The sequence below is a fragment of the Helicoverpa armigera genome, chromosome 29, assembly GCF_030705265.1.
Source record: "Helicoverpa armigera isolate CAAS_96S chromosome 29, ASM3070526v1, whole genome shotgun sequence".
NCBI classification, from domain to species: Eukaryota; Metazoa; Arthropoda; class Insecta; order Lepidoptera; family Noctuidae; genus Helicoverpa; species Helicoverpa armigera.
Window position 1 is genome coordinate 2,635,348 of NC_087148.1, and position 14,489 is coordinate 2,649,836.

General features: G+C 35.2%; 1 protein-coding gene across 1 annotated transcript; it reads left to right on the forward strand.

Annotated features, from left to right (window-relative positions):
• The first annotated feature begins 3,102 nt into the window (after window positions 1–3,102).
• Window positions 3,103–13,899, forward strand: LOC110377746 (mucin-2). The gene is made up of 7 exons (XM_064042749.1): window positions 3,103–3,225; window positions 7,309–7,407; window positions 8,715–8,894; window positions 9,841–9,903; window positions 10,544–10,765; window positions 11,434–12,455; window positions 13,204–13,899. The coding sequence occupies exons 3-7, from the start codon at window positions 8,768–8,770 to the stop codon at window positions 13,339–13,341; spliced, it is 1,572 nt and encodes a 523-aa protein (XP_063898819.1). The 5' UTR covers window positions 3,103–3,225; window positions 7,309–7,407; window positions 8,715–8,767; the 3' UTR covers window positions 13,342–13,899.
• The last annotated feature ends 590 nt before the right edge of the window (window positions 13,900–14,489 follow it).

Genomic DNA, 14,489 nt, shown 5'->3' on the forward strand with positions numbered 1-14,489 from the left:
ATAGGGACTGTAGTGAAGTATAAGGTAGGATATAAGGTAATTTATAGGAGCAGTAAGTACGTACCTATATATATTACGTTATTATGGTAGGGGAACTACAATATATGAGAGTACATAAAAAGAAGAAAGGAGTGTAACGTCACAGGTACATTAGGGTTGTAGGGCACTACGGTACTCGGTAGATCCACCAGCAAATTAATGAGTATAGTCAGCCATTGATACTTGCTTTCATATTATACCTATTATGTTTGAAGATAGCCTGTTTTGAAGAGTAGGTAACCAAAAGAAGTTCAAATGTTTAACCGACAATATTAATGTAATATTTTTTCCTTATTTTTTCCTTAAAAGTACCTATAATAAAAGTTAACAGACAAAATTAGTCATTAAGAAAACTGTTCAAAGTTCAAAAGAAGACTAATATGTAATTAAGTAATTGATTTGGCATCGAGTGTCACGGATTCGATTCAATTTTTGTGTGTTTTATGTAAAGACTTTTTTATAAATATGTAGAAAGAAAAAATATTTAACAATAGCTGTTCTCAGCGGTTCCACTCGCGTTCTGAAGAAACTATTTCTAGCACCCGGATAAAAAGTAGCCTTTGTCTATTCTCAAGCTGTAGTAAAACCTTGGAGGAGGTGGGATACATAAAAGGCCTACGACGGAACACGACGGTTTAAGTCAGTAAGAGTCTGACACTCCCTCAGCGCTGCTAACCCACAGCGGGAGGGCAGCATTTGATGATTTTTGACGTCGTTAAAAAAAAAGGGATCTCAGGGGCTAAGCTATCTATCGAGTGGCTAAACTACAGCTGCACGGGTTGAATGATCATTAGGTTAAGCAGTCAGATTTCAGAAGCCAGATAATCGGACAGCCGGTCTCACCAAGGGGTACTGGGATCCGGGGCTGCGGGTTGTTCGAAAGAGATGTTGATGTTCGAGAGAGAGCGGCCCTGGTACATAAAAGGCCTATGACGGAACACGACGGTTTTTAGTCAGTAAGAGTCTGACACTCCCTCACCGCTGCTAACCCACAGCGGGTCATTTTATGATTTTTGACGTCGTTAAAAAAAACGGGGTGCCTACTGGGATGTCCAGGTAACTGAGTTGAGGAGGTCAGATAGGCAGCCGCTCCTTGTGACACACTGGTACTCAGCTGCATCCAATTAGACTGGAATTTAACGCAAACATGTTTGACTGATGAATAAGCCCTAGGCCTAACAACACGAATGAATCAATTATTATTCCAATTATTAATAATTTTTCAATAACAAAGCATTTTATTTGTTAGGTATCCGCCGATACTTTGCGGTCTAGCTGTTGAGGAAAATATGTCAATATGATTAATGTGTAATTCATTTAATATCATTGCTCGACATTTTATTTCAGTTCTATATATGTACTCAGCGGAGTGTTTTTAATCCTATGTTTGTTTATTTTTTGTGATATAAATAATGTAATAATAAAGATAGGTATACAAGAAAAACTATACTTTCAGTGTAAAGGTTTTCAAAGTGCGGAGAAAGTTGGGAAAAATTGTGTTTTCAACTCGTTTGCTTTGTGTTTTTGATCACAAAAATAAAGAGAATGAATCTATGAAGTTTACATATTTACCTCTACATTGATGTATTAATGTGGTAAGTTTCTTTCATTTCGTTACCGATAAAGTGTCAGTTATAGTCTGATAGTTATAAGCATATAGGCTATCAGTGACTTTATTAATTTACCACTAAAACTGGCCATTAATATCCCACTTTTTTGCTTTTTGGTTTATCCTTTGATGCTCATGGCAGCTTCTGCATGTGGCCTGAATAGACCAATGAAGACCACAATATTTGGGGAGTTTGTTCCGCCACTTCTTCCCCGCAAAAACACATAGGAAGTGGTGAAGGGTGGGCGTTTTGAGGGCTGTCTTTTGTTAAGTTCTGACGTTTAAAAAGTGCTGTTTTGTAGTTGGTAGCCATGTTTGAATAAACGATTTTGACTTACAAATTACTTCGGCATGTGGCCAGGGGCCCGATTCTCCTAATTTTACTTAAGTGACATACGATTCACGTTCGACTGAGATCCAATCCCGACTCAATTACGATTGAAGCGTATGTGGCATTCCGCTATTTTTTCTTTGAAATAAACGTTTTTATCCTTTTCTGTCATTCAATAATGAATTATTTTGTCTGCAAATGATTTACGATTGCAATATGATTGTAGAGAAAACTACCGTATAGACCAAAATCACCAAAATAAGTAGCAGACCAATCGAATGTCATTGGAATACGATTGGTCTTATATTAGTTGCAGAATGCCCGATATGTTAAAAACTGCTATTGCGATCATATTGCGATTCGATTTCTATTACATTTTTACATTATTAACTTAGGAGAATCGGGCCCCTGAGTAGACCAATGATGACCACAATATGATATCTTCCACAGACACTACGGATCTCTTAACTTGCTAGAAGTCTTCAGAAGAAAACAATTGAATTATGATCCATATTTGGGTATTCTTTTTCGTCACCATTGTATTTCAAACAATTGTTAACGGTAAGTTATTTTAAATTTTTATACAAGTAGCGGGGTGTATTAAGTTGAGCATTTTTTGTATCAAGTCTGTCGGTGGCATTGATGATTAACTAATTTGTATGCCATGTTTTTTTTTTTATTGAAAGCTGTCTTTTAATCTGTGGCACGGTTCTTGCTCACAAAATAAATAATTATTGGATTCCTTTTAATTCTTACCAATAGTGTACCCGGGCCCAAGGCTCAATTATGCAAATTTTTCTTAAGTGACATACGATTGATATCCAATTGAGATTAAATCACGACTCAATTACGATTGAAGCGTATGTGACATTCTGCAATTTTTTGTTTTAAATAAACGTTTTTATCTTTCTGTAATTCAATAATGAATCATATTGTCTGCAATTGATTTGCGATTGCAATACGATTGGCAATCAGACTACCCTATAGACCAATGGCATATCAATGGCAAACCAATGGCCAACCAAAAACTGCTGTTGAGATTCAATTGACATATTATTAGATTATTAGAATTGAGACCCAGGTAACTGGGTTGTAGAGGCAAACGGCTAGCTAGGTAGATGATGATGATTTTTGTACTATTATAACCATTCTTTTTTAGCTCAAACTGGCACATTGAACGCGACGGAACATTTGAAAAATATCCCGGCAAATATCGATCGGTACGAAATAAGCTATAACACGACAGGTATGTTAAAAATTACCCCTATATTATATAGACTCCATTCGAGTAGGCACTTTCTTAGGTAAAAAATCTTGACAGGAGTTTATATCTACACAAATGCATAGGTAGGTATTAAACAAATAAACTACTTCTTCGAATAATAAATTCAATCGATTTACAGCCAGTTAAAGTTAAAGCCAAAGTAAAAGTCAAAGTAATGTCTAAAGTAAAAGTAACGGTCAAATTCAATTTTTCTATTAGTTTTGCTGTCACTTTAGCCTTGAAAAAATGTATTTGACCGTAACTTTTACTTTAGACATTACTTTAACTTTTACTTTTGATGAAGAAACTGACTGTAAGTAAGTGTCATTATTGTTGTATAGTGTTTACCTACGCTGATTTTTAAGCATTTTTCTTAAAATATTTTTACATAAATTGAGTTCATCTTTACGTAAGAGCCTACCGAAATGGAGTCGGTAAATACAAGGTGTTGATTTGCATTTGTGCAATATTTCAGGAGGTTGACACACAATACGTAAATAATCGATTGGAATTACGGTAGACGGGAAATAGTAGTGTCATAGTATTACAGAAGTAACCTAATTTTATGTATGAAATTTGTCAATGAGCGTTGCGTATGCTTGGTGTGATAGCACGGCTTTAAGGCCAGTAACACACGCGCCGAGTCTAAATACGGCTAAGTGACATTGACGGATTTCCGAAAAAAAAAAATACGTACCAATTTTTTTGTTGATTTGGGTCGAGATTAATCAGTAGCATAATTACGTCCTTGAATATTGCACGGATGCAAATCAACAGCTTGCTTAGTGTCTTTGTCATTGTTTTATTTACATGCAAAAAATAAACAGTCTAACAGCCAGTTTCTTCATCAAAAGTTAAAACCAAAGTAAAAGTCAAAGTAATGTCTAAAGTAAAAGTAACGGTCAAATTCAATTTTTCTATTAGTTTTGCTGTCACTTTAGCCTTGAAAAAACGTATTTGACCGTAACTTTTACTTTAGACATTACTTTAACTTTAACTTTTGGTGAAGAAACTGGCCGAGAGAGAGCAATTCTCTAAAGACACGGGTGGAACCGCAGGAACAGCTAGTAATTCGTATGGGTTTAGTTCTCGCCAAACATAATGGCGGCTCTTATAAGACTTCGTAGCACAAATGTGTACCTAAACTGTAAATAATGGCGTCCACGGCCGATTTCGGCCATGGCGGCTGTTCTCACTTAAGGAGATCAGCCAGCTGCGCGGGACATATTATAGTGCACGAGCATTTGCGCAGACACAGGTGCACTCACTATTCCTTCACCCTCATAACCCGATGGGATGGCAATCCGACCGGAAAGAGATCAGGCGCAGGACCGACATTTACGTGCTCTCCGATGCACGGGTGAATCAATCACCTAAACTACGGGCTGCTTTGTGAAAGTTTAACCCTTATGTGAGTGACGAATAAAACACCTTTATTAGAGTGACGAGGTACCCGGGTACCTTCATACAGTTTAGACGTAATGTAAACAATCAAGGTCTGTTTTAAAATTACCCTCACTTTGAATATTATTATTTTAGTTAAGCTAAACAGTTGACGATCGGACAAGCACAAGAAACACTTGAATCCATTCAATACATCGTGTTAGATCTCTTGGCTAAATATAACAATTCAGGACTAAATGTAACTACGGATATTTTTTTTTATCTCTTCAACTGGCTCATTCCTTGAATTCGTGGAACATGACACTAGTTAGAACGGTAAACGGTTTCTTCCTCCAAATATGCAAGCACACAAGGAGAGGGTGATTTATGCTTCTAACTTCGCCTTTAGAAAATAAGTAACTGCGTGCTCCTATGTACCCAAAATGAATAAAGCAGTAATAATGTTGTCATCAATGCACTTGTCACCTGTTATTGAAAGTGATAGGCCAGAAATAATTTTATAATATAACAAAACCAAAAGTGAAGTGGACAATTTGGATAAGTTGTTAGCAGAATACACCGTAAAACACAGAGCGAATCGGTGGCCTTTAGCACTTTTTTTATAATATTATTGATATAGCAGCTTTGGCAAATGATATATGCTGCTGCAATAGCAATAGCTGCAATAGCTTTGGCAGCATATACCATTTACACGGAACATAACACACAATTTGTCTCGAGTGACAGACGTAGAAAGTTTTTGAAATCATTGAGTCTACAACTGTGTGGTAAAAATATAGAAGAAAGATAAAAAAAATCCATTGTGACATACGAACTTAGGCTTTCGATTCCTTCTGGATCTACAACTTCTGTAAGTCGGACCTGACGAGATTCTACAGGGCGTGTTGCAGTCGTAGGAAGTTGCTACATATGCAGAGAACTCAAACGCAAGCCAAAACAAAATCACGAAAAGCTTGCACTAAATGTAAAAAAACAGTTTGTGATGAACATGCAGTAACTCGTCCAAGATGTACAAGATCTGCATAAACCAAGAATTTGTAATTTTTATAGAAATAAAACATATATAATACCAAATTATAAAGAGGTACCCGGGTACCTTGTCACTCTGTTGTGAGTTTATATTATGTTTTGGTTTCCACAAAACATTGTAAATAGTTGACTGGGTTGAAAGATTAAAAAATATATAATTTATAAATAGTTAAGAGCTCTCAGGAAATCACAGCCACCTACAGAGAGTAAAACATACTTTTCTTTATATGTATATGCAAAAGGTACCCGGGTACCTCGTCACTCACATAAGGGTTAAGAAAACCCACAAAGCGGTTTCAGCCCGACCCGGGAATCGAGCCCGAGACTTCGAGCACAGCAGCCGCGCTTGCGACCACTGGACCAACGAGGCAGTATTTTATGTTATCATATAATAACGATTCGTTAGTGGCTAATTGCTATATTTATAAATGACATAAAATATCTATTTATTTAACAGTATGATTTACATTACACTCAATTTGAAAAATAAATGTTTTTGTTCAGTTTTCCTATGAGGAAACTTTTACGATGACGCTGCTATGAATACATATGTATCAAACAATTGTTCCACAACTATATTTGGTATGATTTTATAATTACCAAAAGGTGAATCAGCGGAGCTTTGGAGTTCTTAGGAGATTTGCGGCCAGTTTCTTCATCAAACATAAAAGTCAAAGTAATGTCTAAAGTAAAAGTAACGGTCAAATTCGTTTCTTCAAGGCTAAAGTGACAGCAAAACTAATAGAAAAAGCGAATTTGACCGTTACTTTTACTTTAGACTTTACTTTGGATTTTACTTTTGATGAAGAAATTGGCTGTAAGAGATTAGCCAGCTGCGCAAAGCACAGTGAAGTTCCCTCATTAAGAAGTCCTTCCCAGACCCCGAACTTGTGTGCTTCGGAGAGCACGTTAATGTCGGTCGTGCTTGTAATCTCTCTCCGGTGGTGTCGGATTGCCGTCCCATCGCGCTATGAGAGTGAAGGAATAGTAAGTGCACCTGTGTCCAAGCACATGCTTGTGCACTATAATATGTCCTGCGCAGCTGGCTGATCTCCTATATGAGAACCGCCGCCGTGGCCTAAATCTGGCTTGGACGTATTATTTTTATGAACTTTGAAAACTAACGTTAAAAACATATTTAGTCATACTTTGTCTGTTAACTTTATTAATTTATTTTATATCTGTTACTGTAAAAACCCGAACTATGGTAAATCCTAAGTTTTTCCAGTAAAACCTAAGATTTACCGACATGAGTTGGTATATGTAAGTATTTATTATCAAGGTAGGATTTTTTCGGACTATTCATATTCGAATTCAGTTCATGTTAGTTTTACCAATGTAAACAATGATTGTCATTTGTTTTAAGTAACCATTAGTCAAAAACTTACGCAAAATTCTAACTTTTTAAATGATTTTTATTTCGAAGTTATATTAATAAAATATTTTATTGGGGATGTAGATGTGGAGGTAAAACCTAGCTTATATTGAATTGAAATGGTAGAAGTCCAAAAAAATCGTAACTTTATACTAAATTCCTACATTTACCAACTCATATTTAGGATTTACCATAATTCGGGTTTTTACAGTAACATATCTATTAATTTAAAACAAATGTATTTTCTTATGTTGCAGGTCAAGGGATAAATTGCAAGATTTTATATTCCTTTCTTACTTGTGAGGCTAACAACGATATTGAGAGACCCAGGAATTTAAGTCATTATTGGAATCAAAGTAAAAACCATTTTTTTTTTTGTTCTACCTGCGTCCTGAGATTTTTATTGTGTTCATCAGAATTCATAAACTTTGTCTCCAGGGTATATGGGGTGTGTCGTACAAAATCACATTAAATTAAATACGTTAATATACTGTTTAATAAGTATAGAAAAAAATAAAATACGTAAAAAAATAATTATTATAAGAGTCAGTCATTACAAACAACGGAAATTCTCCCTTGAAAACTGACAGCTATCAACTGGTTAAAACATTCGATATTCCTAACTTTATCTCTGCTTTACACATGATGTCGTAAATTATGAAAACGAAAAATGACTCCTGTGGCTAAACCACTGAATGGATTAGGTTATTTTTTTTACAATTCGCCATAGAATATCATAAAGTACATGTGATTGGATTTAATGTGATTAGGTAGGACACACCGGATCCATCCTCCGAGCCTTTTTCCCAAACTATGTTGGGGTCGGCTTCCAGTCTAACCGGATTCAGCTGAGTACCAGTGCTTTACAAGAAGCGACTGCCTATCTGACCTCCTCAACCCAGCTACCCGGGCAACCCGATACCCCTTGGTTAGACTGGTGTCAGATTTACTGGCTTCTGACTACCCGTAACGACTGCCAAGGATGTTCAATGACAGCCGGGACCTACAGTTTAACGTATCTAGCATTGGTACTTGCCTGACCTGGAATCGAACCCGCGCCCTCACACTCGAGAGGTTGGTTCTTTGTCCACTAGGCCACCACGACTTCCTTGTCCACTAGGCCACCACGACTAGGACACACCGGATATAGGTATTTAATTTCAAGTCGTTTTATCGTGATAACAATATGTTCACGCATGTTACCGCGGCCCTGGTCTGACCAGAAGCCAGAAAGTCTGACAACCAGTCTCACCATAGGGTAGTTAAAAGATGATCGGGTAACTGCGATGAGGAGGTTAGATAGGCAATCGCTCCATGTAAAACACTGGTGCACAGCTGCATCCGGTTATGCTGTTAGCCGGCCTAAATATACTTAGTTGTGAAAAGGCTAGACATATTATGGTGCTATCCAGGGCGCTGGTAAAATTATGTGGAAGAGTTAGCTCTATTACAGCCAATTTCTTCATCAAAAGTAAAAGTCAAAGTAATGTCATATAGTAAAAGTAACAGTCAAATTCGTTTTATCTATTAGTTTTGCTGTCACTTTAGCCTTGAAAAAACTAATTTGACCGTTACTTTTACTTTATGACATACTTTGGTTTTTACTTTTGATGAAGAAACTGGCTGTTAGTAAATAGTTAATAAAAATATGCGTAAATTACAGATGTTGAAAATTTAAAAATACCAGAAGTCGTGGCCGAAAGAACAAGATTTCAAATGGATGTTTTTCCATTTGATGTTAATACAACAATTAGCAGCAGAATAATATCCCAAACAAACGGCAAACGGGATTACGACAGAACAACGGAACCATACACTATTTTCGTGCCAAATAATGAAACCCGTATGTACCTATGAATTCATATTATGCAGGGATATCTATATATCTATACTACCTATGTAATAAAGGGGAAACCCGTTGTATGTACCCCAATTTCTCCACAATAGGCTAGTTTCCTAAAAAAAAAATTAGTCCGTCTTGTAGATTGTCCAAAATTAAGCGATACGTATTTTTTCTTTCTTAAATTGGATCAGAACTTAGGTATTAAGATATAGCGTATTATAGTTGAGTGTCACGTCACAAAGTGCTACAATTTTCTGATCTCTGCGACGTAAAACTCCTAATTTTTGAAGCGTTGTATCTTTGTCATTTTATGTATAATTAAAAAAAGAAAAAATGCGTATCCGGACTAAATATTATTTCAATATTTCTACCCTGGACACTATACCTATTACTGAACCTATTAGAAAAATACTATCATTGTTAGAAAGCTACACTCTTCCCGAGTGAAATAGGCTATATTTTATACCGGTACGAGTAGTAGTTCCCACGGGAGCTGGTGAAGACACAAGAAAAATTGTAAAAATAGCATTATTTTCAGTGTGTCGTATTTTCTACTTTTATTTGTATTGTTGGACTTCTCTGGAGGAGGCCTTTACCTTTCATGGAGAGGGTTCTTGCTAAAAATATGTAAAATTATTATTATAACAATCAAATTATTGTTATGCTAATCTACCAATGAATTATTCTTATTATATTTTTTTCCTATTTATATTTAATTAATCATATCACTTAATTTTAAATCTCTTTTTAAATCTATTTTGAATGCACAACTATTTTTGTATTGAAATTGTAATTTGAAAAGCAAGAAATATGTATAAGGCTATTTATTTTATTTATTTGTATTGTTACACAAGTATTCGAGAAAGCAGTTAAAGAGATTCTTCTCTATTCTTTATTTTTGAAAGTCTCGAGGTGTGGTACTTAGAAAAACTCATTTTTGTTTCAGGCAAATTCGACACAGAAAAAATCTATTATTCTCAATCTGATCGAAAGCCATTCGAATGTACAAGTGAGTTCTTCATAAATACAATTTACTAATTTATTTACAAAAATGTTTCTTTTTTCAAAATCATTTCTTTATTTTTACGTATTTTTCTTTTTTCTTTGTTTTAATCGACATATAGGTATTAACCAGAGTGCCTAGTGCGAGTTTTGCAAGTTAACTTTCTCGATGCGTAAATTATAATACAACTTAATTATGTAGTATTCATTTTTGACATATTTATTTCATAAAGGCTGTCATCGACACTTGGTTGTATTATAAACGCGCTCACTTGCGAAATAGTAAACGTCATTATCCGGAAAAATGAATGAACGTGCTATATTCTAATCATGTCATGTAGCATACGACTCTTTACTTCAGCCAAGTTATAATTACGTATCGAGCGCGTAAACTTACAAAACTCGGAATCAGCACTCTGTATATTAACGCATTTCATATAATGTGATTGTGAACGATATAAATGAATTATTAAAATTTAACCGTCGTACTACAACATTTTTGAAACGTCTGTTGAACACTTGTCTAAAAAAATTAAAGATTATGACGTTGAAATAAGGTCCGTTTTGCAGCCACATTTTTTTAGACGAGTGTTGAATACATGTTTAAGTGTTTGTAGTTTATATATAGACCATTAAACTTTTTACAGATAACGGAACGTATAAAAACGTACAGATAGGATTAATGTGGCAAAATCGAGTAAAGACGTTGCAATTTCAAAAAATTTCAACTGATGATTTTACAAATGGAATGATCTTTTTTTGTGTGGCGTACAAAATAACTACGGACGATAAGCAAACGATCGTAGAACGTCATGTATGGCAAAATACTATGTTGGTACATATTATAAAACCTAATGAAAAAGAAATTGGTAAGACATACATATTTATTACAAAACTAGCTTCTGCCAGCGACTTCGTCCGCGTTAGATTCGGACTTTGTGCAAAGAGAGTAAGAAATAATGAACACCATCCTATCCAATTATCTAAATCTATGCGTACCTAGCCTATTACTACTTAGTTTTAACCACTAAGGCTGCACAAGCGACCGAAGCTTAAGCTTAGCCCGTTTTCCCAACATTTCCCATCACTGCGCTGCCCCTATTAATTGAAGCGTGATGAAAAGTATCCTATAACCTGCCCAGGAATAAAAAGAATATTCGTGCTAAGTTTCATTAAAATCCGTCGAATAGTTTTTGTTTCCATAACGAACATACATACAGACAGACAGAAAGACAGACAGACAAAGAATTTACTGATGATTGCATTTTTGGTATCATTATCGATTACTAATCACCCCCTGTGTACAGAATTGACCTCTCTACAGATTTATTATAATTACATAATAGGTACAAACTTGAGTTACGACTAAACATTTCATTTTTGTATTTTTCTGTAATACCTACGAGTATGCATGTAACGTAAAATTTTTTCTATTAAATTCGCAAAACCTGAAAATAGATTGATCAGAAAATCGAGCGATAAAGTGTTAGTGTTTTTCTGTTATTTTTTTTACTGTTAATTTTTTTTTTTGTTTCAGAAAACCCCATTAATTCACATCAATTTCCGAATATGCCGAATGCTCCGAATTACCCTAACCACGCTGATATGCCCAATTATAATAATCATGATGACTATCGAAATAGTACTCAAATACCTGCATCACCTCCAAAACCAGATAACAACTATTATTATACGCATAACGGACATAATGCTAATCCATATAATAACAATTTGAATACTAAAATGAATCCGACACCAAACTACCCCAAACAGACACCGCGAACCATTCCCTATCCGACACCACCTGTGACTCCCCATCTAACACCGCCTAAGACTCCCTATTCAACACCGCCTAGGACTCCCTATTCAACACCACCTATGACTACCAAACCGACAATCAGTACGACTACTAGTACGACTACTACTACGACAACCAGTACGACTACCAAACCGACCACCAAACCGACTACCAAACCGCCAACGACTACCACTCCCAAACTGACAACAACTACCACTCCCAAACCGACAACAACCACTACTCCCAAACCGACAACCTCTACGACTACCAAACCGACAACGAGAAGGACTACCAAACCGACAACGAAAAGGACTACCAAACCGACAACGAAAAGGACTACCAAACCTACAACGAAAAGGACTACTAAACCGACAACGAAAAGGACTACCAAACCGACAACGAGAAGAACTACCAAACCTACAACTACTACGACTTCCAAACCGACAACCACTACGACTTCCAAACCGACCTCTTATGTCACTGTTACTCCCATCTCTAATACGGCTACCAAAACGACTGCCCTTATGACAACTGAGATTAGCAATGCCAAGATGACAGTCGATAAACCAAGTTATAACGAACCAAGTACAATGGAAAATGACTCCTTATCTCCATTTACAAACAAAACGAAATACTATTTAGCAACAGGCTTTGTGGGAATAATAGTTATTGTAGCTTTAATAGTATATGTAGTTTGTAAAAAACGTCACAAGAAATCTCCTAAGCAGGAAAAAGTACAAGAATTGGAATTGGAAACTTATGTAAGTATATTTTTGTTACTACTTCCTGTACATGGATAAAAAGTCCATATATTATTCCAATATATCGGGTGTGTCGTTCACAATCACATTATATCCTATCACTTAAATACTTTATGATATTCTATGGTGAATTGCAAAAAAATATCCTAATCCATTCAGTGGTTTAGCCATAGGATTAATTTTTCGTTTTCATAATTTACTACATCATGTGTAAAGCAGAGATAAAGTAAGGAGTATCGAATGTTTTGACCAATTGCCAGCTGTCAGTTTTCAAGGGAGAATTTCCGTTGTTTGTAATGACTGACTCTTATTCTCATGGTGTTCTAATTTGGTTTGGTTCTCTCTCATGGTGTTCTAATTCTCGCACATTTTTATTCTATTTACTTTGTTTGAAAAAAAGCTTTTTTTTTTATTTTTACGTACTATTTTATTTTTTTCTTTGGGCTAATCGACACACCCGATATATTTAGTGATATATAACATCATCATCATCCTCCTGCCCTTATCCCAATTTTATTTGGGGTTGGCGCAGCATGTTTTCTCCTTCCATACTCTTCTATCTGCCGTCATCTCGCAAGTAACATTCTTTCTTACCATAACTACTTTGACACAATCCATTCATTTTCGTTCTTATTTACCTAGTGATAGAATAGAATAGCATTTATTTATTTCTCAGTACATATATGGTAATTACATTCAGGCCTTACAATATAAAACAGATAGATATTGAATTGTTATTTTGTTACAGGCAACCAGTGCCCTATTGTATGCAGAACTTCGATTGGACCCCGCAAAGAATACAAGACAAGTGAATCAAAATGAAGAAACGTATGCACAAATTGTTGGTGTTCTCAAACCGCGAGAATCTCACGGTCAAAAGTATTAAGAAAATTGACCTATATATAACAAATGCTGAAAACTAGAATATAAATATTTTAGATTGCTTCTTTAGAGAAACCTGATGTTTTATAAATTCGATTCGCACTTGGCTGTTTTTTTTAATTACTAGCAATGTACCGCGGCAGTGGCACATAAAAAGGCCCACGACGGAAAACGACAGTAAGATTCTGACAGTCCCTCGCCGATGCTAACCCACAGCGAGAGGGGTCATTTGATGATTTTTGACATCGTTAAAAAAATCCCTCCAACTAAACTAAATATATTTGTATGTTTGTTCAAAGCCTAAAGTCATATTTTTAAGCTTACCATGCTCATTCCAAAATTAATCTAAGATTCATACATCACATCAACCTACCTCAATCTGTCAAAATTCTTCAATAGATTTTCAACCCTCTCACAATAGTGGAAGGTTAATTTTCGATTAGTAAAATTTTACAGATTCATGACCTTTGTACCTATCTTTCAAGCAAGTGACACATTAATTCAATAATCACCTAGATTAGTAGAAATTACTTTTCTTGATTGGTCCAATTTTTGCTATAAGTAAGTACAATTTAGTTTTAAGTTTTGTATATTATTATTAAATGTATGCTAGTTTGTCGTCTGTAGGTACCTACATATTTATGAAATCTAGTATAGTCTGACCGTTTTTTGATGCAGTTGACAATTCTGTCAGTCAAAATTGGCAGCTGTGAACTGCACAAAAAATCGATAGATATTATATATTTAGTTATATCTTTGCTATCCTATATACATTATGCTTAATTTATACTTAAAGACTCATTTATGCATTAAGAAATAATTTAAACTTTTTAAGAAGACTCTTATACTTTAGTTAGATTATTCCTAAGACGGGTAGTATACCAAAGAAATAAACTGCATAAAATTAGGTATTGTTTTTTTTTTCTTGATCTCGTTTTCTTTTATTCTGTAGGTAATTATGGGTAATTATATAACTTGTGTGGGGTACCTTTACATAACCCCCTCGACAGGATAATATAAATTAGGTAATGACAATATGACCAAACAAAATTAAAACTTTTAGTAATAAAACCTTATGCTGAGCGAGGGCCGTATTGCGCGCTTTAGGACGCATATTTTCCCTTAAATTTGTTTTATGTTCTTTTTATCTTT